The following is a 27389-nucleotide window of genomic DNA, read 5'->3' as shown; positions in this document are numbered from 1 at the left end:
AACGTCCATTTAATACATAAACACTTTTGTTGTTGTTGTTTTTACAGATTCCCTTCAAGCTCAGCTTATCAACATGGGTGTTATTCCTACCTTAGTTAAATTACTGGGCATCCACTGCCAAAATGCAGCTCTTACAGAAATGTGTCTTGTTGCATTTGGCAATTTAGCAGAACTTGGTAAGTCCTTGTTGTGAATCAAACATATAATTAACTTACTACTGTGCGTATAATAAATTTTCCTTTAGATGTTAACAACCTGGAAATCCATTTAGATTATATTAGTTTATTTTTTTTTAAGCATTGTAGATACTTGCTTCAATGTTTAAAAAAAATGTAGTATTGTTTACAGTTGGAGCTACTTTGCTTCCCTGATTATTTTATGTATTAACATTTAAGGTTTAAACTTGTGTACTATTTTATAGAATTAGATGTTTTAAATGATCTCCACTTTAGTATTCTTATATGAGGGTTAGGGCTGGTCTTAAAATCAAATATTGTATTTCTGGGGCAAAAATAAAGGACTTCATAATTTATTACATTCTGTATAAATTATTGGCTTCTCATTTGAAAAGAATCTAGCAGACTACAGTTCTTCCCCTTCGTTTTACAAAATCCCTAAAAATGATAGAAGAATTTTTCATAGGAATATATTTGTTAAGGATTTTTTTTTAATATGAGAAATTCTTGAAAATCAGAAGGCAGACAAAAACAGACCAGAGCTGGTAACACAGCCCAGTCCTAACAGAGAAGGGGACTGATGACCCCAGCACCCCCATCTCTTTTTCCCTGTTTCTTTTTTCTCTATGTCATGTATATCGCTCTTTCTTCTTTTTCTCCTCCCTCCCCATGATTCTTGATAGAACGTTACAACTCCTCGTCTGAATCCACCCTGCAACCATGTTCATAAATTGTTCATTATGAGGATAGTCAAATCAAATGATATTTCATCATTGCTAAAATAACTATAACAAACAAGTAAATCAATTCTATTAATTACCCCCATTTTATAAATAAATAAACAGAAGCACCAGGATTCTAACTTTCGTTTTCCCAACTGAAAGCTCTTGTCCTTACACACTCGTTAAAATCTTGATTTCAGTACCTAACTTGAAGTCAAAGCAGAAGTAAAGGGAATAGGGATTATTTATCAAAGTTAATTTTTAAAATTCATTTTTATTCAGTGGGTCATCTCCTGGTATTTGTGAATGTTTCTTATCGTCTCTCCTCTTCTGCTTTTCTTCTTTTTCATACTGTCATTATTTCTATCATTCAAGTAACACCAAGAGTAGAAGAACATTCAGTTACTGTTTCACAAGTTATTTTCCATTATTAAAATGGAATGTAGGAGTTTGTGCTTAGGATAGTTTGTAGAAATAAAACAAATCATGTTATACTCCCTGGTAATGTTATAACCTTTGTAACAGAAACAAACACCATTTAATATAAGTTTACTGTATTAAGGAATCAGGATTTGTTTGGGAGATTACATAGACCACCTCATTACAATTCAGCCCTGTCTCCATGGGCTATAATAAAAGCTGAATATGCACCCAGTTTAGTTTAGCCCAATTTGATACTCTTTTCCCAGCTGTTTCTGCCCTTATCCCATATGGAGGGGGGAAAAAAAGGATGAAAGAGAAATATTTCTTTATTGCTAAGATTTTTAGAGTATAAGTCATGAATCTGTTATGCTCATATAATAGCTAGGTTATACATCAACACTGAAATAGAATATGTATGCCCCAAAATACTTTTTCTCTTTTCAGTGTGAGCTTTATTGCCCATGAGTTAATAAATCACCTAGTATTATTTTATTGACACAGGTAAAGATCAGGATCATATCACATACTTCTTAGTATGGCATATCACTAAATGCTAGAGTTACTACTTTTTGTCAAAAATTTTTAATAAAATTTGTGTGGTTTTGCTCACTAAAGATACATAATAGCTTAAAGACAAAATATAAAATAATTTAACAAGTATAATCTGTTTCAGAATTGGGGCCAGAAAAGGAATGTGCAGCTCTACCTTTTATTGTTCTCTTTGAATCCTAGTAATATATGCATACATAATTTTTCTATATTCACAATTGTAGCATAAATACAATTTTATTTAAACTTGGCATTCTTATTTAACATTATAGATTAAACAGATTGGGATTTTTACCCTTTTTGTTTGGCTTCAAAATCTTTTATAAATAAAATTGCCTGCTTAAAATACTAGTATTTTGGGGGTAGAGAAGTTAGAATGAAAATGTACACTTAATTTCACTCCCTTCTGGAACCAACTAAAACTACAGTAAAGAGATTCTTTTTAAAGTACTAAGCCCTCAAAGAAAGGGAGAAATAAAAAACAAGTAGAGGGGGTAACACAAAAACATTTTAGAACCTGTGAAGAAAAACAAGCAGTAACTCACTTAGCAAAATTTTGAAATCTAAATCCAGAATTGGAAAGACAAGAATTAACCAGTTTGCTCTTTGGGATCTTCAAAATGTTTAGGATTTGTTGTCATCAGGATTTCTAACCCTCTTTCCCATCCCACATTATGGTAACTACCCCTTCCCATCTAAGCAGAAGACTGTATTTATTCTCTGGAGAGACTGAAAATACAGGGTTGGTAGACTAAGGACATCAGACTAAGATGAAGTAAGAGGTACCAGAGTACTATTCTGAAAATAGATAAAGTGAAAGTAAATATGCCAAATTACCCCATTTGTCCTCCAGAAAATAAAGAAACTGGGGTTTCTCTACAAAAGAGGCATCTTCAGGGACTCCTGCAGTCAGCAAGACCACTCATACTTATAGCTCCTAATTAATTTTTAAACCTCAATTCTTAATCAATGGCAGACAACTAGAGAGGTGAAGACAGCCTCTGAAATGGAAGATGCTGAAATGAACAGGAAAAAGTAACTTGGAGGAAACAGAAACTATGCAGGGTGGGGGAAATAAACTAATATCCTCAGATAAATGAGAAAAATTCTGTAAGCATGAGACTAATAGTTTAGAAAACTAAAGTTTCCTATTAGTTTAGAAAACCAAAGAAGCTGGAACATTAAAAATACAATAGCTAAAATGAAAGACAGTAAAATGAGTGAAAGAGGTATTTACAGAAGTAAAGCAAAAAACAGATGGAAATAGAAGAGAAAATGTAGATAGAAGATCAAAGCAAGAGTTCTAGAAAGAGGTAAACAGGAGGAAATTGCCAAATAACTCAGATATCACAGAACTGAAGTATGCATTTCTCCAGATTGGAAGAGTCTGTCAAATGCTTAGTCTAGTGGATGAAGATAATTCCCCAGACCATTGCACATCGATACGAAACTTTTGTGTAATGTGGACAAAGAGTACCTTTTACAGACTTCCAGAGAGAGGGGAAAAAACTTGAATACAAAAGACTGGGAATCAGTAGACATCAGATGTCTCAAAACAACACTGGTAGAAGATGGAGTATTGCCTTCAAAAATTTGAGGAAAGATTATTTCCAATATAGAATTCTATACCCAAACTATCAATCAAGTGTGAGGTTATAATAATGACACTGTCAAACATGAATGTCTCAGAAAACTGGTACCCTACATACCCTTCCTCTGGAAGCCACTGGAAGATAGATGTATTGCACCAAAACAAGGGATATAAATAAGACTATATAAATAAGATTATGTAGGAATCAGGAAGAGTGTCTAACATAGGAAGAAGATAGGATTCATCAAGATAATGATAAAAATTCCAGGCTGTTAATTGTGTCCCACAAACATTGAGAGCAACTACTAGATTGGATTTGGTCAGAATTCTTTGAGAAAAACTTGTAAGTAAATTGACAGGATATCTGATGTAGCAAAAGAAGTTGAGAAAAGAATTGGAAAAAATGAAATGGATTCTGGTTGTATTTTGGAGGTAGATTGGTAGACCTTGGTAATTGGATGTATTGTTGAGTGAGAAGAAGTGAGCAGTCATTCCCAGGTTTCTGCCTGCATGGCAGGTAGATAGATGGTACACATATTTACCAAATTAAGGAAGTCTGGAGGAAGAAGATTTCAGGGTAGTATCAAAAGTCCATTTTAGACATAGAGTTTGGATGCTAGGCAGATACTCCAATGGAAATGTTAAATGGCCAGTTAAATAAGTAGTGTGGAGTCCAGAAGAGGGTAGAGATGTGATTGTATAAGCACCAAAACATCGGGTGCTGTTTTGATGTCGTGGGAGAGAACTAGATTGTTTAGTGTGAGCATAGGGACCAAAAAGGTGAGAGAACAAAGGATCAAGTCTCAAGGAACAAGAATTTATAGAGGTCTGGGGGAAAAGAGGAGCAAGCAAAGGAGAGTACAGAGTGTAGAGGTGACCAAAACTAATTTGAGGTGGGTTTAGAAATGCATGTGAGTTGAGAAACTAGAGAGAGTGTGTGTAGACAATGCTGTCAAGAAACTTGTTTGTGAAAGTGAACAGATTAGATGGTAGTTGAATAAAAGTAGAGAGAAGGTGTTTATTTTTAATATTGCTTTTTTATGTGAGAAATATTAAAGCATATTTAAATGCTAATGATGAGGCCCTAGAGTGAAGAGGAGAGGTTGGAGATAGTAAAGAGGCAGGAGGGAATGAGACCCCAAATACACATGAGAAATTGGCCTTTGATAGAAGGTATGTCAGGAACAGAGCGAAAGCATACCACTTTGATGGCATAAAGATAAGTCACCAGTAATTCAGCCATGTAAAATGTAGTCTGTTATGAGTAATTTTTCTTCTTTGACTAAAAGCCTTGAAACTATGAATTTATAACAGTAATTTTATTGTTGCTATGGTTACCTATATGTCATGCTACTGAACATTTATTTTTATAGCCTCAAATATAATTGGGTCAGAACATTTTCTTTAAAGCCTTAGACATTTTTCCCCTTCAGGGGCATTTTTAAAAAATAGATTTGATTGTTCCTGTATTTGAAGAGTGTTTGTATTTATGAGTAATGGTACAAAATGACCAAGTATTGAAAGTAGTCGAAAACAAATTCTGGACTTAATTTTGTTTGCTTACTCTAAATTTTCCTCCAATTTTTTTGCAGAGTCAAGTAAAGAGCAGTTTGCCAGTACAAACATTGCTGAAGAGCTGGTAAAACTCTTCAAGAAACAAATAGAACATGATAAGAGGGAAATGGTTTTTGAAGTTCTTGCTCCGTTGGCAGAAAATGGTGAGAAAATAAATATACCTCTTGATTTTTGATAATGTAGGTGCCTTCCATTTTTTTCTAATATTATTTAATTGCCATCTCTTAATATCAAAATTCTTCTTTGTTTTATTAATGATGTGATAAGTTTTATTTTGTTTATCTCTAACTTCAGCTGCATTATTACTTCATAACTATATCTATGTTGGCCAAAGCTACTTCCCAAGTTTTTTGATTTTTAAATCCTGGCAAAGTTGGTTTTGCAGCTTACACATTCTCATGCCAATCTGGAAAAGGCAGCTGAGAGGCTAAACTCCACTTATGTATCCTCGCAGGGCAGAGGGGATAAAAGTTGGAGTACCAGACCTGCTAACCCTTGTGGACACTGGTAAATTACTCCTGTCTTTGGGCAAAAAAATCTTAGGGGATACATCCTAGGAATAAGAGAGACCAGCTTAAACAAACCATCCCATATAAATAATTTTTCAAATACAGTGTCTAGCACATAATCAAAGAGGACCACACACATGAGGAGACAAGACATTGTAAGCAAGAATCAGCACAAAGAACAGGCAACATCAGCAAATCTCCAGATACTAGAATTATTAGACATTGATTTGAAACAGGTATGCTTATTATGTTCAAAGAATTTTAAGCAACCTTCAAAATTTTAGAAAGAAACTATAAAAAGTGACAAAGTAGATTTGAAAAAGAAACAATTAGAAATTCCTGAATTGAAAAATACCACAAAAGTTAAGAACCTAATGGATGAGTTTAACAATGGGTAAAATATAGTTGAGTTTGAGAACCAGTGAGCTGGAAAATAGATTGGAAGGAAATCCAGAAAGAAATATAGAGAAAAAAAGAACCAGTATACATAAAAGAGCATCAGAGGTACAGAGCATAAAGTGAGAAGGCCTCATATACATTTTTTGGAGTCCCAGAAAACGGAGAGGTCGGAGGGCAGAAGCAATGATTGAAGAAATTTTGGCAGAGCATTACCAGAAATTATGAAAGCTATCAAAGGTTCAAGAAACCCAATGAATTTAAAATATGATGAAAAGAAATATACATTTAGATACATACTGAAATTACCAAAAAAAAAACACAAAAACCAAAAAAAAAACCAATGACAAAAATCTTAAAAGAGCCAGGAGAAAAATAGATTACCTTAAAAGAGGCAAAAGTTTGACAGCTGATTTCTCAACAGCAACAGTGGAAGCCAGATGGCCAACATTTTGTATGTGCTGAAAGAAAATAAATACCACCTAAAATTCTAAACCCAGTGAAAATACCCTTCAAGACTGAAAGCAAAATATATTTTCAGATTAAAAACTGAGAAAGTTCACCACTAATATACCCTCAGTAAAAGGAATTATAAAAGATGTTTGTTAGATAAAAGAAAAATGATACCCTCCCCTTGCCCCCCTTTAAAAAAAGGAAACAGATTCCAGAGGGAAGGTTATAGATGCAAGGGAGGAGAAAGAGCAAAAAACGAGTAAATAGATAGGTAAATCTCAGGGGCATTGAATGGATAAAATAATAAAAATAATTCATGTTAAGTTTAAAGTATATAGGTATATAATTTAAAATATACCACAAAATGAGTATATAAATCTGGAGGGAAGTAAGAGTATTATCTGGAAGAAAGTGCTATTAGGCTCTGATTAATAAGTGATTTTAATTTTTAAGGTGAACCAAAATAATTTTTAAAACCAATGTGTAACTACCAAAATAATAGAAGGATTTCTGGGAAGATTTTTTTTTACTGCTCCATCAATCCAAAATAATAGAATAATGGAGAGATAAGGGGACATGGAGTAAGAGGTACAAATAGGACAGAAAAAATGTACTAGATTTATGGTACAGTATTTCAGTAAGTACAATAAATGTATATGGCCTAAATGCTTTAATTAAAAGACCAATTATCCACTGAATATTTAAAAACCAACTATACTTCAAACAAGCAACACTTCTTAAATACAAGGAGATTCAAAAGGTTGAGATTAAAAAGACTAAAAACATAATACTATTCAAACCTAAAAAAGGCTGAGGTAGTCATCTTAATGTCAGATAAAGTAGACTTTAATGTTAAAAGACTTGCTAGAGATAAAAAAAAAAAGGTGACTTTATTGTGATGAAAAGTTTAATTCACCTGGAAGGTATAAAAAATTATTCATTATCCTAAAATATATAAAGCAAAAATATTCAGAACTATGAGGAGAAACAGACAAATTCACAAAAATCATGGGTGATTTTAATACCTTTCAGTAATTTGTAGAACAAACATAAAAAAACAGGGATATAGAAAATGTGAGCAACGTGTAAGAAAATTGATTTAATGGACATTTTAGAACACTGCACCCAGCTTCAGAGCCCCTTCTTCTCAAGTACATATGAAGCATTTAGAAGATGTATACTCATTGTGGAAAAAGTTTCAACAAATTTCACAGGATTGCAGTCTTAGAGTATGAATTACGTAGTAACTAAACTAAAATCTATGTATGTATGTATGTATGTATGTATGTATTAAGAAATATGCTTCAGATGCCTCAGAGGTCAAAGAAGAATCATGGTGGAAATCATAAGTTTTTTTTAAACAAATGAAAATACTATCTCAAACCTTATGTGATGCAGGTAAAGTCATTTAGAAGGTTTCTGTTTTGTTTTGTTTTGCTTTGCTTTAAATGAATATATTAGAAAAGGAAAAAAGCTAAAATCAATGAACTCAGTATTAATTGCTGGGATTGAAGGGGGAAAAACATAAATTAAACCCAAAGAAAGTAGAAGGAAGGAAATACAAAGAACTGAAATTAATAAAATAGAAAATACATAGTGCAGTATAAGCCTATATTTGCTAATGTTGAATCTGAAAAGATGTCAAAAAACTAGTAAATCCCTAGTAAGATTAATCAGGAAAAAAAGAGAAGGCACAAATAACCAAAATCAAGAAAGCAGAAGTGAGCTGGAAAGAGAAAGAAAAATGCCATATGACATCTTTTATATGAAGAATCTAAAAAATAATAACAATAAAATAATGACACAAATGAACTAATAATTATTTTGATTTCTTGAATATGTGTAAGCACATTGACTGTCCTTTATGATTGGATTACCGCATTCTGTTGATTCTTATTTTGCATTCGGCTTTATTCCTTTGATAACTATGTAAGTTTAAAAAGCTAAATATCTGATCTCTCCTGAGAAATAATAACTAGTACATATATGAAAACTAAAAAAAGTGCTGTATACTGAATATATGTATTTACATGCAATATAATGTGTATGTGCAGTTGAACTGTAGTAATTCTACATAATAAAACTGGGGAAAAAAAAAGAAAAAAAATGAAAGCAGAGATCTCACTACAAATCTTACAGATGTTAGGAGAATATTATGAAAAATTGATGCCAATACATTTTAAAGCAAGAAATAGAAAAGCTGAGTAATCTTAAATTGTTTCAGGGAATAGGAAAAGCAAATATGCTCACCAATTTGTTGTATGAGGCTAATAAAATACCAACAAAGACAACACAAGAATAAAAATTAAAGGTCAGTCTCACCATGAACGTAGATCCAAAATTCCCATAAACTTTTAGCAAACAAAATCCAATAATATATTTAAAAATTAACTATCATACCAAATTGGATTTATTTTGGAAAAGTAAAGCAGTTCCAAATGCAATTAATATAGTTTATCACATTAAGACTTAGTAAAAGGAATCATGTAATCTTGTCATATTCAGAAAAAACATTTATTAAGGTTAACCATCCATCATGATTTAAAAACTTTGCAAACCAGCACTGGAAGAAAATGAAAAGTATACATAACTAGAAGCCTGTAGAAAATGTCATACTCAGTAGTAATACAAAAAGCACTTCCTTATAAGATTTGGACATAAGAAGGGTCATCCCCATTTTCATTCCTTATTGTATTGTAGGAACAATCTGATGCAGTAAAGTAAAAAAGAAAGATAGACGAGATATAGGAAAGAAATAAATATAACTAACATTATTCATAGGTGATATGATTATGTTAAAAATCCAAAAGAATATAGGTAAGTTTTTTAAAATTAGAACTTGGTTGGGTTGCTAGCCAAAACAAATAAAAAATTTACAAACTCAAAGCATTGTATTTTTACATACAATCAAAAAAGTTAAAAAATACATTTTAAAAAATACTTGTTTACCATAGTATAAAAAATGGAATACTTAAGAATGGACTAATAAGACATGTATAAGATCTCTGGCAGAAAACTGTAGAAAATCATCAAGGGAAAGTAAGGTCTAAATAAATTGAAAGCTGTATCACTTTCATAGATTGGAAACCTCAGTTTTGTAATGATGTTATATCTCACCATACTCATCTGTAGACTCATTGCAGTTCTCACCAAAAGACCAAGAATAGCGAAGATATTATGAAAGAGAACAAGATAGCAGAACTGGTTTTACGGCATAACAATAATAAAATTGTATTCTGATAGAAGTGTAGTATTTAAATGACACTGTGGTATTGGTTCAAAGATGGACAATAAGGCTAGTGGAACCGGATGGCCCAGAAACAAGTAGGTGTATTAATAAAGATGTTTATTTTATTAGAAAAAAAAGATGTCACTGCAAAACTGTAGGGAAAGAACAGTCTTTAATAAGCAGTGCGGGGAATGGAAAAAAATACTGTTGGACACACATACAAAGTCCCACTTTATACTATATTAAAAATCTCATTTCAGATAGATTATTGACCTAAATGTGAAAATTAAAACCAGAAAGATTATCTTAAAACATGAGATCATTATGGCCTTGGAGTACAGAAAGTTTTCTTAAGTCATAGAAAGCTCTAACAATAAAGGGAAAATGGATAATTTGGTTATTTTAAAAGTAAAAACGTCCGTTCCTCAAGGGATACCATTAAGAGTGAAAAGCATAACGGTAGGTGAGAAGATACAACACGTGACCATCAGAGGGCTCATGTGTACAATATAGTTTTTAAAAATCCCACAAATCATTAAGAAAAATGTAGAAAACCCAGTGGGAAAATGTGCAAATGATTTGAGAAGGCACTTCTCAAATGGCTAGTAAGCACATACAAATATGCTCAGCTTATTAAAAATCAGGGAATGCAAAATAAGACCACAAAAAATACCACTGTATATTCATCAGAAATTGATAATACCAATTGTTGATGAAGGCGTGGAACAGTGGAAACTCTTTAGGTGCCGGTGGGAGTATAAATTGGCACAGTTTGGAGGACAGTACTGAGCTGGAGACAGCCTGTTCCTGTGATCCAACAATTTCACTGTTAGGTGTGTACCCAGAAACAAGCACATGTGCACCAGGAGCCATTACAAGAACGCTCATAACAGCATTATTTATAATAACGAAAAATTGGAAACAACTCATACCCATTTACAGTAAGATAAATAAATCATAGTATATTCATATCATGGAAAAAATAATACAGTTATGAGAAGGGATGAAGACAGCCATAACCCAAGAGTGTAGATGAATCTTAGAAACGTATTAAAAGGAAAAAGTCAGCACTGAAAAATACATATTATAAGATTCCATTTGTGTAAAATTCAAGAAAAGCTAAAATTACACTGTAGTTTTTAGGGATGGTTGGTTGATGAAACAGTGAAAGGATGGATGTGATTACCATAAAAGTCAGGGTAGTGATTTGAAAGGGGTGAGGGAGGGATTTGTGATAGGAAAAATGAATGTATGAAGGGGCTTCCTTGTTGGCAATGAATTTCTTGATCTAAGTGGCAGTTACATGGTTATTTGCTTAATAATAATTGATTAAGTGTAATGTATACTTAATGTACTTGTCTGCTTTTGTGGGATTTTTTTCATCATTTAGAAAAGTTTTTAAAATACGTATACACACACAATCATATACACATATATCTATATGTGTATGTATGTACATGTACATACATATATATATATATGCAAACAGTGGTGATAAAGATAGATGTCCTTTGGCAGAATGGTATAGATAAATGTGTGCTGGGCTGTCTGCCTTGCTAATCCTTTTTAATATGGCAATTTAAGCCTCCCACAAATATGTGTGATTATAGTCCAAGTGTGAGAGGAGAGATCTGTAAACTTTAATTTTGACACATTTAAATTTTCTAAATGCCTTGGATCTTATTCTTTAGGGAGAAATTTATTTTTCATCTCATTTGGCGATTTGGCCAAATGGGAAATTTTTATTGTGACCTTGAGTCAATTTTATGCCAGAGAATGACCTGTAACCTTCCTTGCAGTATTTTATAATAACAGGGTTTTTATTTTTTTATTTCTGTTTTCACCTTCACCACCTTCACTTCTGTTTTATAACTGTGCAGTGGATTGAATGATACCTGTAAAACTTTGTTTCTGAACTATCCTTAGCATATCATCCTTGGTTTTCCTTATATGCAATGGAGAGTGATTCCAACATTTAAATTGGGATTTGTATAATTCAAGGTTTTTTGTATTTTTAAAGCTGTTTCATCATGGCTTTCAATTCTAGTCGCCACACATTTCTAGTTCTATCATTCTGTAACCAAGGAAACGCCCTACTTTCAGCATGGCAGAGTGCAAGTGTACCTTTTAAAAAAATATTCCAGGTTGAATATTCTGTGTATTCTGAATTAATATTCTAAAGAAGATCAGTAGTCCTGGTGATAGAAAAAAAAGCTGAATTTTTACACATTAAAATTGTCCGAAAGAAAAAGTCTCAGGAATGAGATAACAAGCCTAAATTGTCATTGCTGTAGATGTGTGCATATACAGCTTAGGGAAACCAAAGACTAAAATAAAATCCAGCTTAAAAATAAAATTTAAATTAGAAATACATTGGCTACACAGAAATTTTTTAAGGTCAGTTGATCAGCATTTATCTTAAGCAGTATCAAATACACCCAAAACATTTAAGTAGGCCAATTTAGATTAAAATACAAAAGTGAATGAGGTAGAATATTTGCTGTAATGGGGGAGACAGATACAGATGTGAATATAAAATCTGCAATGAAGTAAGTTCTATAATGAAAGAATATTTAAGATATTGAAGTGTAAACAATATTGATTTGATAGACGAGTAGAGTTTGCTATGAAGATAATGTTTTTAAATGTAATTGGGGTTTAAATTCTGTCTTTAAAATTCCTTAGTTATCCATCAGAAAACTTGGAAGTTATTTTTTCTTTCAACATTTATTATGGGAATTTTAAAACCTGTTCAGATGTAGAAAGAATAATAGTATAATGAACCACCATGTACCCATCACCAAAGAAAGCTTCAAATTAATGAAAAACTGAAGCCCTTTTTTAAGACATGACTTTTCAGTTTCAGAAAGTTACAGATTAATTAACTGCCCTTAAAAAATAACATTCATGCAAATATGAATGTACATACTTGTGATATACTTTGAAATTTACTCAAAGCTCTTTTCAGCAACTTTATATTCAACAAGTTTCTATAACTTTGTAAACTCTGTTAACTGGATATATTTTAACTTTATGTAACAGGTATGTGTGTTTTATTTTAAACAGTTTCAGATATTTTATATATTGTTTTTTAAACATAAGGGTACTATCTAGAAAAACATCAGAGTGATGTTACTCGCCTTCAGAGCTGAGAATCAGTTTGTTTAGGTGCTGCCAGACATTGTGAAAGGTGACATAATTTCAAATGGAAAAATGAAGTAAAGCTTTGTGTATTTAAGCTGCAGTGTCAGATATTTCCTTTTGAAACTCAAATCTTCAAAGGTGTATTATCTAAATCATGCACTTTCTTGGTGTTTTATAATTCTTCACTATGAATCATTTGTTTATACTAAAACTCCTGTTTCATCTCAAATTCTGTTTATTTTATTCACCTTCTTTAGATGCTATTAAACTACAGCTAGTTGAAGCAGGCCTGGTAGAATGTCTACTAGAGATTGTTCAGCAGAAAGTGGATAGTGACAAAGAAGAAGATATTGCTGAGCTCAAAACAGCTTCAGATCTAATGGTTTTATTACTTCTTGGAGGTGAGTTGTAATTTATGCTGACCAAAGAACATAGTTGTCAGATTTTTTTTTAACTTATTGTCTCTTTTATAAATACGGTATTAGGCATTTTCTCATTTTACTATGACATTTAATCCCGTTGATGTGATGATTTTGAAGTCTTAAACACATCAGGAAGAGAACTAGGGATAATGAACCTGGAAAAGAGTAAATCTTCCAATATTTAAAGAGTTGTCATATAGAAGAGGACTTTGGCACCAAAGGACTATAAGCTAGCTAGATGGCTACTTGGGGCTTAGACTAAACTCTTTTGTCCAGTCTCTTCTAAAAGTTTATTATAAAAAGAGTAATTACTTTTCCCTCTATGAATTATAGATTATACAGTATGTAATTTCCCAAGTGGATCTTCAGTTAGGAATATGGATGTGTTACCCCTAATGATTTTCCTTATATCTGTTTCATTTACCTCCAGATGAATCCATGCAGAAATTATTTGAAGGAGGAAAAGGTAATGTGTTTCAAAAGGTACTGTCTTGGATTCCATCAAACAACCACCAGCTACAGCTTGCTGGAGCACTGGCAATTGCAAATTTTGCCAGAAATGGTAAGCATATCAGTTCAACCTTATTAAATCAGACATTCTATATTTTTAATTTTTGCTTTGCTGTAACCTGGAACAGTTCAGAAGTGTACATAGTATTTGTGTGTGCTGCTAGCTTGATTTTTCAGTAATCTGGAGTACTTTTAGTAACTTTCCACACAAATTACTTACTTAATGCAGTTCAACTAAGTTCTGATAGTTTAAAGGTCATGAACAGTGATCATGAATTCAGGCCTTCTGAGTGCTCTATCTTCAGAGATTAGTAAACTTGGGTCTCATTCTAACATACATCTGATCTGGGAGGATATGCTCTTTTGCTTGATGATTTTATTTTGGATTTAATAATCTGAGTAGTCTTTGTACCGTTACTGTGCCTCAATTTATACTTTTATGCCTACAAAATTTAAGTGTGGGTTATCCTCTGATTTAGGACCACATATTTACTTAAATAATATTTCAGAGTCACCAGGCCTCCATGTATATTACTTAAGTCTGACACTTCTGCTATTCATTCTAGAAACTTAACACTGTGTCTAGGAAATATGGGTTGTTTTTGGTTTTTATTTGATTTTATTTGAATATGAACTGTTGTTAAAGCATGTTATTCCATTATTCCTTCCTTCCTTTTGGGGACCATCATTAACCCCTCAATGATGAAATAAAGACTGGCAAAATATTGATAATTATTGAAGCTAAATGTAAGGTAAATAGTAGTTCATTATAATAATCTCTCTGTTTTATAAATGTTTAAAAAATTCTGTCTTTAAAAAACAACTTAAATATCAGCCATGATAACAAAATGTAGAGTACTGTCACTGTAACGTTGGCAGAACGCTGGCACACTTCACTATAAATGGAAACCGTTGCAGGATGTGTTAAGCATGTGGTTTCTACTTACTTATCTTCTGATATATTATCAGGATCTCAGCTAGAGACGTTTTTGGCCAATTTTCAGATTTTTAAAAAAATGTTATCTGTATTAAGAATCTTATAATCAGACTTCTTACTCAGTAAACAAACAAAACAAATCTATAAATCTGACGGGAGAAAGAGATAGAATTCATTTTATTTCCCTAATGTAGTTAATGGGCAGGCATCCATATTAAAAAATATATAGAGAGATTTGTAAAGAGGGAAAAAAGTATTTTTTGTTGTTGTTGTTCAGATGGAAATTGTATCCATATGGTAGACAATGGAATTGTAGAAAAACTTATGGATTTACTGGACAGACATGTAGAAGATGGAAACGTAACTGTACAGCATGCAGCACTAAGTGCCCTCAGGAACCTAGCCATTCCAGGTAAGAGTTAAGAATGGGAGGCAGCTATGTAAGAAAAAAATCTGTTGTTCTGGGAAGTTATTTACTTTATGTTTGTGGACCTGCCCTGAACAAGAAAAGAAGAATCAGATGGAGATCTTTTGTTAAATAATGGAGATCTTTTGTTAAATAAATTTTCTGAGACTATACAGGCATAATCTTTGTTCAGATCATTCAAATCTTTTATTACCTTTTGTGAATGCCTAGATTTTCATCATATTGTATATTTAAGCTTTTTTAAGCATCTTCAGTTGAGGTAGGATAATGGTATCAGTTAACACAGTCCCCTAAAGAATGACTTTTAAAGATTTTTTTTCCCCCACCAGCAGACGTACACTGTTTTAAAATAGCCCCAATGTGTCCTTTTGGATTACAAGGCTTTTCAATCATATCATCATGGGGAATAACACAGGATATAGTTAAAACTATTCATTGTTCTACTTTCTAAAGATAAATTTCTGATTAGGTGAAATAGTGTATACTATATGAAAATGAAATCTATAGGAAATGAGTTTGGTTCATGTAGCAGATTAGTATTATTTATTAACATCTATAGTATCTGTTAACACAGTTGGGTCAAGGACAGAGGTAAAAAAAGTTTATTTAAGTTGAGGAATTGTGCTTTTTGTAAATAAGAAGGCAACATTGTCAGATTTCCTTACTTGTTTTATGATTAGATTTAAAAGCCAGTAAGTGTAATTTTGTATGTTGTGCTCCTGTAGACAAACAGGATACTTACCCCTGGTCCTCCCACCCCAATCCCATTCTTAAAATTTACAGAAAAGTAACAAGATTGGTTTTTAAATAGAAAAATACAACATTAGGCCTTGATGATAATACGACATTCAGTAAATGTGTTATTAAATTGAATGATTATATCAATATAATTATATATTATATCAATTGTATTAGAATGCTAATACCATTTTAACCACAGTCTTTCTCTCTCTCTCCAGTTGTAAATAAAGCAAAGATGTTATCAGCTGGAGTCACAGAGGCAGTTTTGAAATTCCTTAAATCTGAAATGCCGCCGGTTCAGTTCAAACTTCTGGGAACACTGAGAATGTTAATAGATGCACAAGGTAAATGAAATGCTTTCCCAAGGTGCATTTTCGGTATAATAGTTTTAATGTGCCTCTAGTTGAAAAAGGATTTGTTTTCAGCTTTCAGAATTATGTAATCATAAAGATAAGTAGCTGGGGTTCAGGTATAGCTCAGTGGTAGAGTGCATGCTTAATATGCATGAGGTCCTGGGTTCAGTCCCCGGTACCTCCATTTAATTAACTAATTAATTAAACCTAATTACCCCTCCCCCAATTTTTTAAACTTTTTTTTATTGAGTTATAGTCATTTTAAAATGTGTCAAATTCCAGTGGAGAGCACAATTTTTCAGTTATACATGAACATACATATATTTATTGTCACATTTTTTTTTGTGCTGTGAGCTACTACAAGATCTTATATATATGTCCCTGTGCTATACAGTATAATCTTGTTTATCTGTTCTGCATATGCCTGTCAGTATCTACAAGTTCTAAAATCCCAGTCTGTCCCTTCCCACCCCCTGCTCCCTTGGCAACCACAAGTTTGTATTCTATGTCTATGAGTCTGTTTCTGTTTTGTATTTATGTTCTTTTCTTTTTTTTTTTTTTCTTTTCTTTTTAGATTCCACATATGAGTGATCTCATATGGTATTTTTCTTTCTCTTTCTGGCTTACTTCACTTAGAATGACATTGTCCAGGGACATCCATGTTGCTGCAAATGGTGTTATGTTGTTATCTTTATGGCTGAATAGTATTCCATAGTATAAATATACCACCTCTTCTTTATCCAGTTGTCTGTTGATGGACATTTAGGCTGTTTCCATGTTTTGGCTATTGTAAATAGTGCTGCTATGAACATTGGAGTGCAGGTGTCTTTTTGAAGTAGGGTTCCTTCTGGATATATGCCCAGGAGCGGCATTACTGGGTTATATGGTAAGTCTATTCCTAGTCTTTTGAGGAATCTCCATACTGTTTTCCACAGTGGCTGCACCAAACTGCATTCCCACCAGCAGTGTAGAAGGGTTCCCTTTTCTCCACAGCCTCTTCAGCATTTGTCATTTGTGGACTTTTGAGTGATGGCCATTCTGACTGGTGTGAGGTGATACCTCATTGTAGTTTTGATTTGCATTTCTCTGATAATTAGTGATAATAAGCATTTTTTTCATGTGCCTACTGATCATTTATATGTCTTCCTTGGAGAATTGCTTGTTTAGGTCTTCTGCCCATTTTTGGATTGGATTGTTTGTTTTTTTTCTTATGTTGTATGAGCTGCTTATATGTTCTGGAGATCAAGCCTTTATTGGTTTCATCATTTGAAAAAATTTTCTCCCATTCCATAGGTTGTCATTTTGTTTTACTTATGGTTTCCTTTGCTGTGCAGAAGCTTGTAAGTTTAATTAGGTCCCACTTGTTTATTCTTGCTTTTGTTTCTATTGCTTGGGTAGACTGTCCTAGGAGAACATTTTTGAGATGTATGTCAGATAATGTTTTGCCTATATTTTCCCCTAGGAGGTTTATTGTATCTTGTCTTATGTTTAAGGCTTTGATCCATTTTGAGTTTATTTTTGTGTATGGTGTAAGGGAGTGTTCTAGCTTCATTGATTTACATGCTGCTGTCCAGTTTTCCCAACACCATTTACTAAAGAGACTGTCTTTATTCCATTGTATATTCTTGCCTCCTTTGTCGAATGTTTTTTTAAAAAAAGAAGGTAAGTAGCAAATAAAAGGCAATAGGGATTGGTTTTGGAACCCAGTTCATTAATTTCCATACTTGTTATAATTGACTTTAAATGGAAATTATATTGCATCTCTCTTTATCAGTATATATAATTTGGTTTTAGGTTGATTTATTAGCAGTTCTTGAGGGGCTTTTATGTTTTAGCATTTTTTTCCATACCCATTTTCAGCCTGTCTTCAAAATTATCAAGTTTCATTCAATACAGTAATAGTCAAAATTGTGTAAAATTTGTTTTGCAAACAGGGAGATCATTTTTTCTGTTTACAGCAACAGTAATGAAAATCACTCCTTGGAAATTAGTTATATTTATTTACTTCTTTCTGAATTCTAAACCTTTCTCTTTATTGATTCCTTAGAGTCCTTATAAAAACTCTTCATTATAGTTTGCCAGAGTACTAATGGACTGCCAGGCAGAACCAAACAAGTACAAAGTTGTTTGTTTTTGTATTTTGTATGAAAGTCCACAGCTTGATAGAAAAAGCCCAATAGTTCATCAGAAACAGAATATTTGCAGTTCTCGCTTTAATAAAATTGTTATGTTTTTTAGACATGTAATTTTCCACCAGTTATTTCAGTTGATCGCCTAGCAGTGATTCATTCCTTTGTGGTTTGCCTTCTTTTCTATAGCAGAAGCTGCTGAACAACTGGGAAAGAATGTTAAATTAGTGGAGCGTTTGGTGGAATGGTGTGAAGCCAAAGATCATGCTGGTGTGATGGGGGAGTCAAACAGACTGCTCTCTGCCCTCATACGACACAGTAAATCAAAAGTAAGTCCTAGAGGAAACCGTTCACCATCAAACATTGCAGTGGCCTTTTCGGAAACCCAGTATCATAGACCTGTATCATAAGCTTGCCTTTTTTATGTATTCATGTGTAAATACAGTAATCCACAATTCTGAAAAAAATAATTGAAGATTGAACTTTTTAAAATTTAGTTCTACTCCATAATAGATAAGAGGAACGCTTTGGAATCAAAGCAGAGATGAGTTCAGGTTATATCTCTGCAATTTACTTGGTCAAATGTATTCACTTCTCAGTATCTTCACCTATAAAAATTGGGATGACACCCACATGAAAGTGCTGTGAGGATGATTCGATGAGATCACATAGACAGAGCGCTCAGCTGCCGCCGGACACAGTGAGCACTCAGTCAGTGGAGGGTGCTGTTGTTCTCCACCACTACCAGCATCTGTGTCAGGCATCTTCCGTGTGCCACGCTCTGACCCAGCAAGCCACGGATACTCAGAAATTAAATGATATCTGGGTGGTAGATGATGCCCCAAACTCATAAAGTTGGATGAAATCCATTCTCTTGTCAGGGTTCAGCCTGGTATGTGTCTGGTATGTGGTAAATCACCTGTAAATTTTTGTAGAGGAAAGGAAGAAATGAATGAAAAAATGAACTGTTTTAAAGGTCACAGTGGTGGGAACTCAGGCCAACAGTTCAGCAGCTGATTTAGTATCCAAGTTAGATACCTTTTATTTTTTATAATCTCATTTTTGAAGTGAGCCTTTTGACCATTTCACTTGTTTACAACTGATTGTATGTGAGACGAACGACAGTTTAGAACTAAAAATCCACGAGCTATTTTCATTTATTTATGGAACAAATTAAAAGAAGATGGCAAGAGAAAAAGCTTAAAAATAAGGGTATTCCTTGACTTGTGTAAATCTCCTTCATACAAATAATTGACTTCACCATAATAGCTATTCCAGCTGACTGGCCACAGGAATGTTCCTCCCCATCAGAAGTTATCTCTTGGCGTCTTTCCGTGGAGCAAAGCAGCTGTTCATTAGGGCTTTCCTATTACTTATTTCACTCAGAGTAGCCTAAAGGTTTGTACATTTTTACTGACAGCAGTATATTCTATTAACTGTATTACAACAGGAGTCGTGTTTTGGCATCTGATTTGGAACCCTAAGATAAATTTCTGTTACATGTGGTAGTTAGGCCAGTGAGTCCAATGAAGAGTTGATTAATTCATAAAATCAGTTCAGTATCAACTAACAATTATATAACCAAACCATTAGTGGACACAAAAATGTGTCCGTAGCTAGATGCATCCCAGCATCTTAAACAACCATGTCTTAGAACCAAAACTATTCAAATGCTATAATATTAAATTGAGATCTGAGGGTTTTGAGATTTTTTTGTGAGTTTCATTTATCACAGGTTTCCCTTTGCCTCATCTAATCTCTTATTTTCTCCCTGTCAAAAACTTTTAAGTACCCATTAAGCATCTATCAACTATGTAAGGTTTTTGAAAAAAACATGAGAAATACTAGATGGTACCTTTGTAGGGATGTGGGTGTTGGTATGAGTATGTGTAATAAAAAAATAATTGGAAATAATATAGGGTTTCAAATTTATAGTTGCATTATAACTTTTTTACAATTCAGTACCAAATCGACTGTTTTTTTCCTTTACATATCTTTACTACAATTGAGATTATACTGCTGCTAAGAGGCAATTGGAACTTTGATTCATAGGCTTCAATGAAAAGAATACAACGTATGTTCTTTGTGTGACCTCTGGATTAGAATTATTAAATTATTTTTAAATTTAACAAACATGAAAGGAATCAGCGATTCCTTTCAAGCAGCAGTTCTCAAAATATGTTTCATCAAATAATAACTCCAAGAAATGTTCGACAAAGAAAAAGGATTTTATGGTCAGGTTAGTTAGGGAAATAGCACATTCCCTTAACTTGCCTTTGGAATTCTTCTTTTAATTTGTTCACTGATTCACAAACTGTTTCACTGTGGGTCTTTTTTGCAAGAGACACCTATTAACATTCCACTGGAAATACTTTGGAAAATGCTATGGAATAAGCTTTTAAAAAGTAATTAAACATTAGGTAAAATTTGTTGCATTCCTGTAGATCCTTAACCAACTGTTGTGAATCATGGCTCTCTCCTTGTGTTGTTCTTAAACTTTGAAGATTCTACTCCTTTTAAAGTCACCCTGATATCTGTCTTAGAGTACAGCACTCCAGAAGTTTGCACTGATTCACAGTTTCACCCTGGCTTAGGCATCTTGGCCATATAGAATGTATTCCTTGCTTATGCCAATAGGTAAACTCACATCTTGCCTTGAAAGCATGTCCTCAGCTAGGGCTCCTAAGCAGCTAGCTTGAGAAACATAGTTTGCCTCTACACCATGAATATAAAAATTCCCTCCTGTCAAAGCAGGGTACTTTTCCTTAACCTTTAAGAGTAAAACATTCTTCATCAGTTATCAAGCTAAAAATACTTAAACAAATGTATTTAGTCATTTGCTTATTCGTCCAACAAATATTTATTTAAACCCTGGACTGAGAGCTTTGATGATAGATTGTTGAGAAAGAAAGGTTTTGATAGGTGATTCGGGAGCTACATGAGCCTATAATCTTATAAATTATCTCAAATTCAAGCCTATCTCAAAACATTCCATTGTAATTGATGTTTTCAACAAAGTCTTTAGCTGGATTTATCTCAACAATTAAGAGCAAATTGACCATAAATGATAAATATGTGAGACTGTTAACATAGATAATTTGCCTTGGTTATATATGTACTGAAATTTAGCCTTCTATAGAAAAACTTCTTGAAAAATAGGATTATGAAATAAAATATATTTACTTATTATAAATGAAATGGTTTCAGAGAGGTTAAAATAATCTCTGGATTAATTTTGGAAGTGTATTGGTTAAAGTTATTTGTAATTCTCCAGATGAATCTTCTTGTTCTATGGAGTGGTGCTATTTTTTGTCTTGAAGTTAAAAGCATAACTTTAAAATACATTCATAGAGCCTCTTGAAATCACATTAAATGACTGCCTCTGCTTGGCACTATAATGAATTCAGTACATATACTTTTGCATAGACCACAAATGGTTAAAAATGAGGACCTGGTGGTCAGGCTGTCTGGATTTGAATCTTGGCTTTTCACTATTTAATCACTGTCTGACTTGAGGCAAATTATATAACAATCTGAACTTCAGTTTCCTCATCTATAAACTGGAGATACTATCTAGGGTGAAAATGAGCTGTTGTCTGTAAGCTACCCAGTACAGTGTCCTGGGTGTAGGTGTTGCTCCATAAAGGGTAGCTACCAATAGTAATAATCCTCTTTTGTCATATGTCACAAGTACAAGGCTGCATTTACTTTTTATCCTCCATTCTATCAGGCAGAGTGACGCCATAAGCTACTCAGTAAGCATTTACTGAAGTAGGAGGAGCAGGGGCAGACATTTTAAAGGGAAATACTCAGGTATCTCTTCCAGAAAAATGAGGTGGGAAAAAGCTATGCTTGGATTGAAGGGTAGTAGTGGTATTCACTTCTGGTGTACAGATTTTCTTCATTTATTCCTTTCCCTTCTTTCTAGTACAGTGGACTTTTTAGGGTGAATCACAAACGGGAGGATGAAATGATAGTCCAGGAACCTTCCTAGGTGACTGCATATGTATCTTGTGAATCTTTTGTGGTCTTCTTGACTCAAAAATCTTTGTGATTTTTATAAAATTCTTTACTAATTTTAAGAATTATATATCAGTTTCAAATAAGCTGCCTCTGAGTACGCAGTATATAGCTGTCCCTTGGTATCTGAGAGGAATTGGTTCCTAGACACACCTTCAGGTACCAAAATCTGTGGATGCTCAAGTCCTTTATATGTGCACATCCTCCCATATACTTTGTCATCTCTAAATTACCTAATACAATGTAAATACGATGTAAATAGTTGTAAATACGATGTAAATATTTGTAAATACAATGTAAATACTAAAAAGTTGCCAGCACACAACAAATTCAGGTTTTGCTTTTTGGAATTTTATGGGAGTTATCTTTTCCCCAAACATTTTTGGTACGTGGTTGGCTGAATCCATGGATTCAGAACCGCAGATACAGAACCCACAGATACGGAGGGTTGCCTGGATTGGGAGGCTTCCTTTTCACTAAGAAAGGCTTTGAAACATGGTTTCTCACTTTCTAGAAGAAGTGGGTGGGAAAAGACATTAGACGCTATAACACAGCTACCAAAAAACTCACTACTTGGACTCTATTGATTTAGAATGTTTAATCACTAAACAAGTCTGGGCTCAAAACAAAGATACTGTCTATAAATAGTTTTCTTAAAAATTTACATAAGGTAGAAGGAGAAAAGAACTCCTTTTTCAAATATTTTAACAAATTAATTTGAAAAATATTTCTAATTACAGTTAGTTTTGTATCATTGAAGCTAACTGGGACAGGCTACTTAAAATATTCCAGTGGTTACTTCAGGTTACTAAAAATAGTGAAAAGTAATAAAGTTACTTTTAAAATATTCTATAATTGAGAGTTTCTACTAAATCATATTTAGCCCAAGAGTTTTAAGGCAACAACGAGTACTAGATGAAGTGAGATGAAGACAAAACTGAGTACTAGAAAAAAAGTGATCATTTAAAAAAAATCTAGCCTTTGTGCTTTTCATGTAGTAACATTGTAATTTTAACAAAACCCTATGAGATATACACTTACATTATCTCATTATTATAGGTGAATTCTTTGAGAGGCAGAGAGCTTCAGTAATTTGCTCAAAGTGGTGGTGCTGGGATTTTTTGAGTCTGGAGCCCAGTGCTCCCTTTGCAGTTGGAGAGGGCAGAACCGTAGGCACCATGAAAAATGAGGGAGACAGAATTTTAAGTTCTGCTCAAGTCCCTTTGTATGTAATCTAGTTTTGTCAGATCCAACAATGGTTTTTAAAAGCTACGTAAGTAAGTAAGTAAGTAAGTAAGTAAGTAAGTAAGTAAGTAAGTAAATAAATAAATAAATAAATAAATAAATAACTTCACCTAGTGCATCTGGAGAACACCTACCTGGTGTTATATTACAAATGTGAAAAAGAAAAGAACTTTTTAAATTATTTCAAGACTTAGTCTCTTGTTGATCTTGTGGTAAGTCAACATTTGGGGCAATGTCACTTTATTTCTTTGACTTTGGAAGCTTCTGGGACTCTGTTCCTTGATATGAACTGCGGTGGTCTTTTTCACCTAGGTAATTTAAAAGTTGTCACCTTTTGATGGATTTATTTAAAGCTAAAAGCTTTTTCCTTTTCTTCTGTGAAGAAAAAAATTATGGCTAAATGTAATGATTCATAGGGGACACTGTCAGAAAACCACTCAACAGTGAATTGACTGATTGTAATGCAGTTTCTTTATGTTTTAAAATTAAAGTTTATTATTCTGTGATATTTATTGTAGGATGTAATTAAAACCATTGTACAAAGTGGTGGCGTCAAGCATCTAGTTACCATGGCAACTAGTGAACATGTAATAATGCAGAATGAAGCCCTTGTTGCTTTGGCACTAATAGCAGCTTTAGAATTGGGTAAGTACCCCAGTGACAGACTTGTTTTTTCCTATTTTTATTTTGGATGAAAGGAAGCACAGGAGTGGAACAGAGGTCAGACAGAACCTTGACTGTATGCATTTTGCCAGTGTGTCTGTACCCGTATCTGAGTATATGGAAAATCATATTCTACAGAGCATCACCACAGCTGTCCCTTTTGGTGGTTCTTTAGGTAATATTTTTAGGGCAGTACTTTAAGGTTAGTTTGACTCCTTTTTTTTTTAAGGTTAGTTTGACTCTTTTAAATGTTATCTCAAATTATAGGCACTTAGGAAATACAGAAAACATTTTCAGAAGGCCTCATGGAGAAATAAAAAAATACATAGAATACAAAATCAAGTTTAGAGTTTGCTGCCCTTCCAGACACCCAGACCTTTGCTGCCGTATCTACTACTCATTCTTTCTTTTGCTCATATCCTCCTCCCTGTCACTGTGGTTTCTGTTGCTTCATAGCATTGCCTTCATTCTAAATTCTCACCTTCTATGTCACTCTTCTGTATACTTTACATTCAGAATTCCCCCAAAGCAAAGTCTGAATGATTCAGTCCTTTTCTCTCTATCAGTAGCATCTCTGTTGGTCAGAATTCTTCAGGATAAGCTAGCTTATAGGCATCTTAGCTTATGGGTAGGAACTTTGTCTCAGGAACCAACCTCTGATACAGTCAGCTGGGGACAATCAGAGTCCCATAGCCTGTGGAAAGGCCTCAGGCTGCCTTACACAGAAGAGGACTATAGACTTAGGCGTGTCCTATTCAGTTCAGAGCCATTTGGGTAAATACTGCTAACTGATCACCTCAATTCCCATTGGTGATTTATGTGCATAATCTTCGCACTGGGGCAAGTGGACCCACCAACTCTTATCCCCAGGAGCCAAAAGATAAACAAGGTATATTTTCCTCCACTGTCAGATTTACTCTGTCACTCTCAGATTTCAGGTATGAGAGATATGAATTTTTGTCCTCTTAAAGGGTTATAAATTTTTAAACAACTTACACTTTAAAAAAAAATAAGTAGGATTTAAAATTTTCTTGAATTTTAAAGATAAAAGACTTCAAGAAAATGTATGTGACTTTGGTCACTGATTCAGGTTAGAGATGCTGCAGAGGTCAGTCCGAGTCTTGGCCTACTCGGTGATTTATCTCATGGTTTGGGGAGATTATGGATGTCGGTCCTGAAGTCCAGACACCTTTAAGTGGGGGGAGCTGTGATGAAGAGGTGAGAGTTGGTGAGAACATTGAATACCAAATTGGGTTCAGGGCTTGATTTTTTTAAATGGCTTAAAGTGATAAAGCAATTTCAGAACATCCTTGGCCTCCCATCCTAGGGGAAATCTGGTTTTATGCCCTTCATAACTAGTGTCTCCTAAACAGGCTTCCTGATAGCTGAGTATTTGCCTGGGTCTGGTCACCTTACCATGGAACTGACAATACATAATCACATTTGTTGTTGTTACCTCATGTTTCCTAGGCTCCTTGAGCCTAAGATTTAAAAATAAGGCCATACTACCTTTTTAATGTATAGTGCACTTTGAAAATCATACTTCTCCAACTTGCATCCTTACCAGCTGTTGGATATGATTAAGGAATTATAAATTTTGTGTATGATGAAAATATTAGAGCAGTATTTTGAGTCCTTATATATTTTTATTAATTGTAGATTCACATACAGTTATAAAAAATAATATAGAAAGATCCTTTATACACTCTGCCCAGCTTTTCCCAATGGTAATATTTTACAAAACATATGTGTAACATCTCAACCACTAATACAATTTACCTATCTTATTCAGACAGACTTGCCGAGTTATACTTGTACTCATATGTGTTTAAAAGTTCATAGTTTTATCACCCGTGGAGGTATATCTGAATAGTTCTAATACCACAAGGATCCTCCACTTACAACCACACTCATCCACCTCCCCCTTCCTTGTTTCTAATCCCTGGAAACTACCAATCTGCCCTTCATTTCTAAAATGTTTTCATTTCAAAAATATTATACAGTATTTGACCTTTTTGAATTGGCTTCTTTTCCTCAGAATAATTTCCTAAAGAGTTACTGATTTGTTTTATGTATCAATTGTTCACTCCTTCTCCTTTCTGAATAGTATTTTGTGATATGTATGTACTGCAGTTAGTTTAACCTTCCACTTATTGAAGGACATCTGGGCTGATTCCACTTTGGGACTTAAAAATAAAGCTGCAGTGAACATTCATGTATAGGATTTTGTGTAAACATAAATTTTCATTTCTCTAAAGAATGCCTAGGAGTTACAAGATAACTTCTCGATGGTATGGTAACTGCATGTTTGATCTTTTAGGAAACTGACAAACTGTTTTACAGAACGGCTGTAGCATTTTTCATTCCCACCAGTGCTGTATAAGTGATCTCGTTTTCTCTGTATCTTCACCAATATTTAGTATTGTCACTATTTTTTAAAATTTTAGCCATTCTCATAGCTATGTAGTGATACCTCATTTTAATTTCCATTTTTCTAATGGCTAATGATGTTGAACATTTTTTCATATACTTATTTGCCATCTGTATATATTCCTTGGTGAATGCCTATTTATGTCTTTTGCCCATTTTCCATTTTTTTTTAACTATTGAGTTTTGAGAATTCTAAAAGGCTTATAGTCTTATATTTTACATTTAAGTCTGTGATCCTTTTTGAGTTAATATCTATATAAGATGTGAGGTTTAGGTCAGGCATCGTTTTTTTGTGTTTTGTCTATGGTTATATAATTGCTCCAGCACCATTCATTGAAAAGGCTGTCTTTCCTCCACTGATCTGATGTTGTACCTCTGTCTAAAGTCTGTAGAGGGTCTGTTTGTCGGGTCTTCTTTCAGTTCCTTTGACCTATGAGCCTACCTGTCTCTCCACCTGTTTGGCACCGTCTTGTTAACTGTAGCTGTCCAGTGAGCCTTCATACCTTGTAGAGGAATTCCTCCCACTTTATTCTTCTTTATCAAGATCTTTTTTTTTTTTTTTTACCTTTTCTAGGGCCAGTGGCTTTCCATATAAATTGTAGTACATGCCTGTTTTCTATAGAAAATCCTATTGGGATTTTGATGGGAATTGCAGAGACCTTATCTCAAAGATACATACTAAAATACACATGGGGGAAATTATGTGATTTGTAGGATTTGCTCCAAAATAATTTGGGATGGGTGA

The 27389-nt window shown here is 33.6% G+C and overlaps 1 protein-coding gene and 1 non-coding gene across 10 annotated transcripts in view; both read left to right on the top strand.

The window, feature by feature from the left end:
• The window catches only part of RAP1GDS1 (Rap1 GTPase-GDP dissociation stimulator 1), a 129444-nt gene that overhangs the window by 91345 nt on the left and 10710 nt on the right, over positions 1–27389 (top strand). For 8 of the 9 annotated variants that reach the window (XM_064484681.1, XM_064484670.1, XM_064484665.1 and 5 more), the window contains 8 exons: positions 48–176; positions 5054–5179; positions 13025–13168; positions 13620–13751; positions 14914–15048; positions 16023–16148; positions 18476–18615; positions 24070–24196. In XM_064484681.1, the coding sequence (XP_064340751.1) occupies positions 48–176; positions 5054–5179; positions 13025–13168; positions 13620–13751; positions 14914–15048; positions 16023–16148; positions 18476–18615; positions 24070–24196 (1059 nt within the window). The remainder of the gene's footprint in view (positions 1–47; positions 177–5053; positions 5180–13024; positions 13169–13619; positions 13752–14913; positions 15049–16022; positions 16149–18475; positions 18616–24069; positions 24197–27389) is intronic. The other variant, XM_064484673.1, reaches the window with a different exon arrangement.
• Positions 16265–16341, top strand: TRNAI-AAU (transfer RNA isoleucine (anticodon AAU)). The gene has a single exon. It is a non-coding gene; the product is annotated as a tRNA-Ile (tRNA).

Source organism: Camelus dromedarius, chromosome 1, assembly GCF_036321535.1.
Source record: "Camelus dromedarius isolate mCamDro1 chromosome 1, mCamDro1.pat, whole genome shotgun sequence".
Taxonomy (NCBI): domain Eukaryota; kingdom Metazoa; phylum Chordata; class Mammalia; order Artiodactyla; family Camelidae; genus Camelus; species Camelus dromedarius.
The sequence above is the reverse complement of the archived record's forward strand: the minus strand, read 5'-3'. Positions and strand labels throughout refer to the sequence as shown.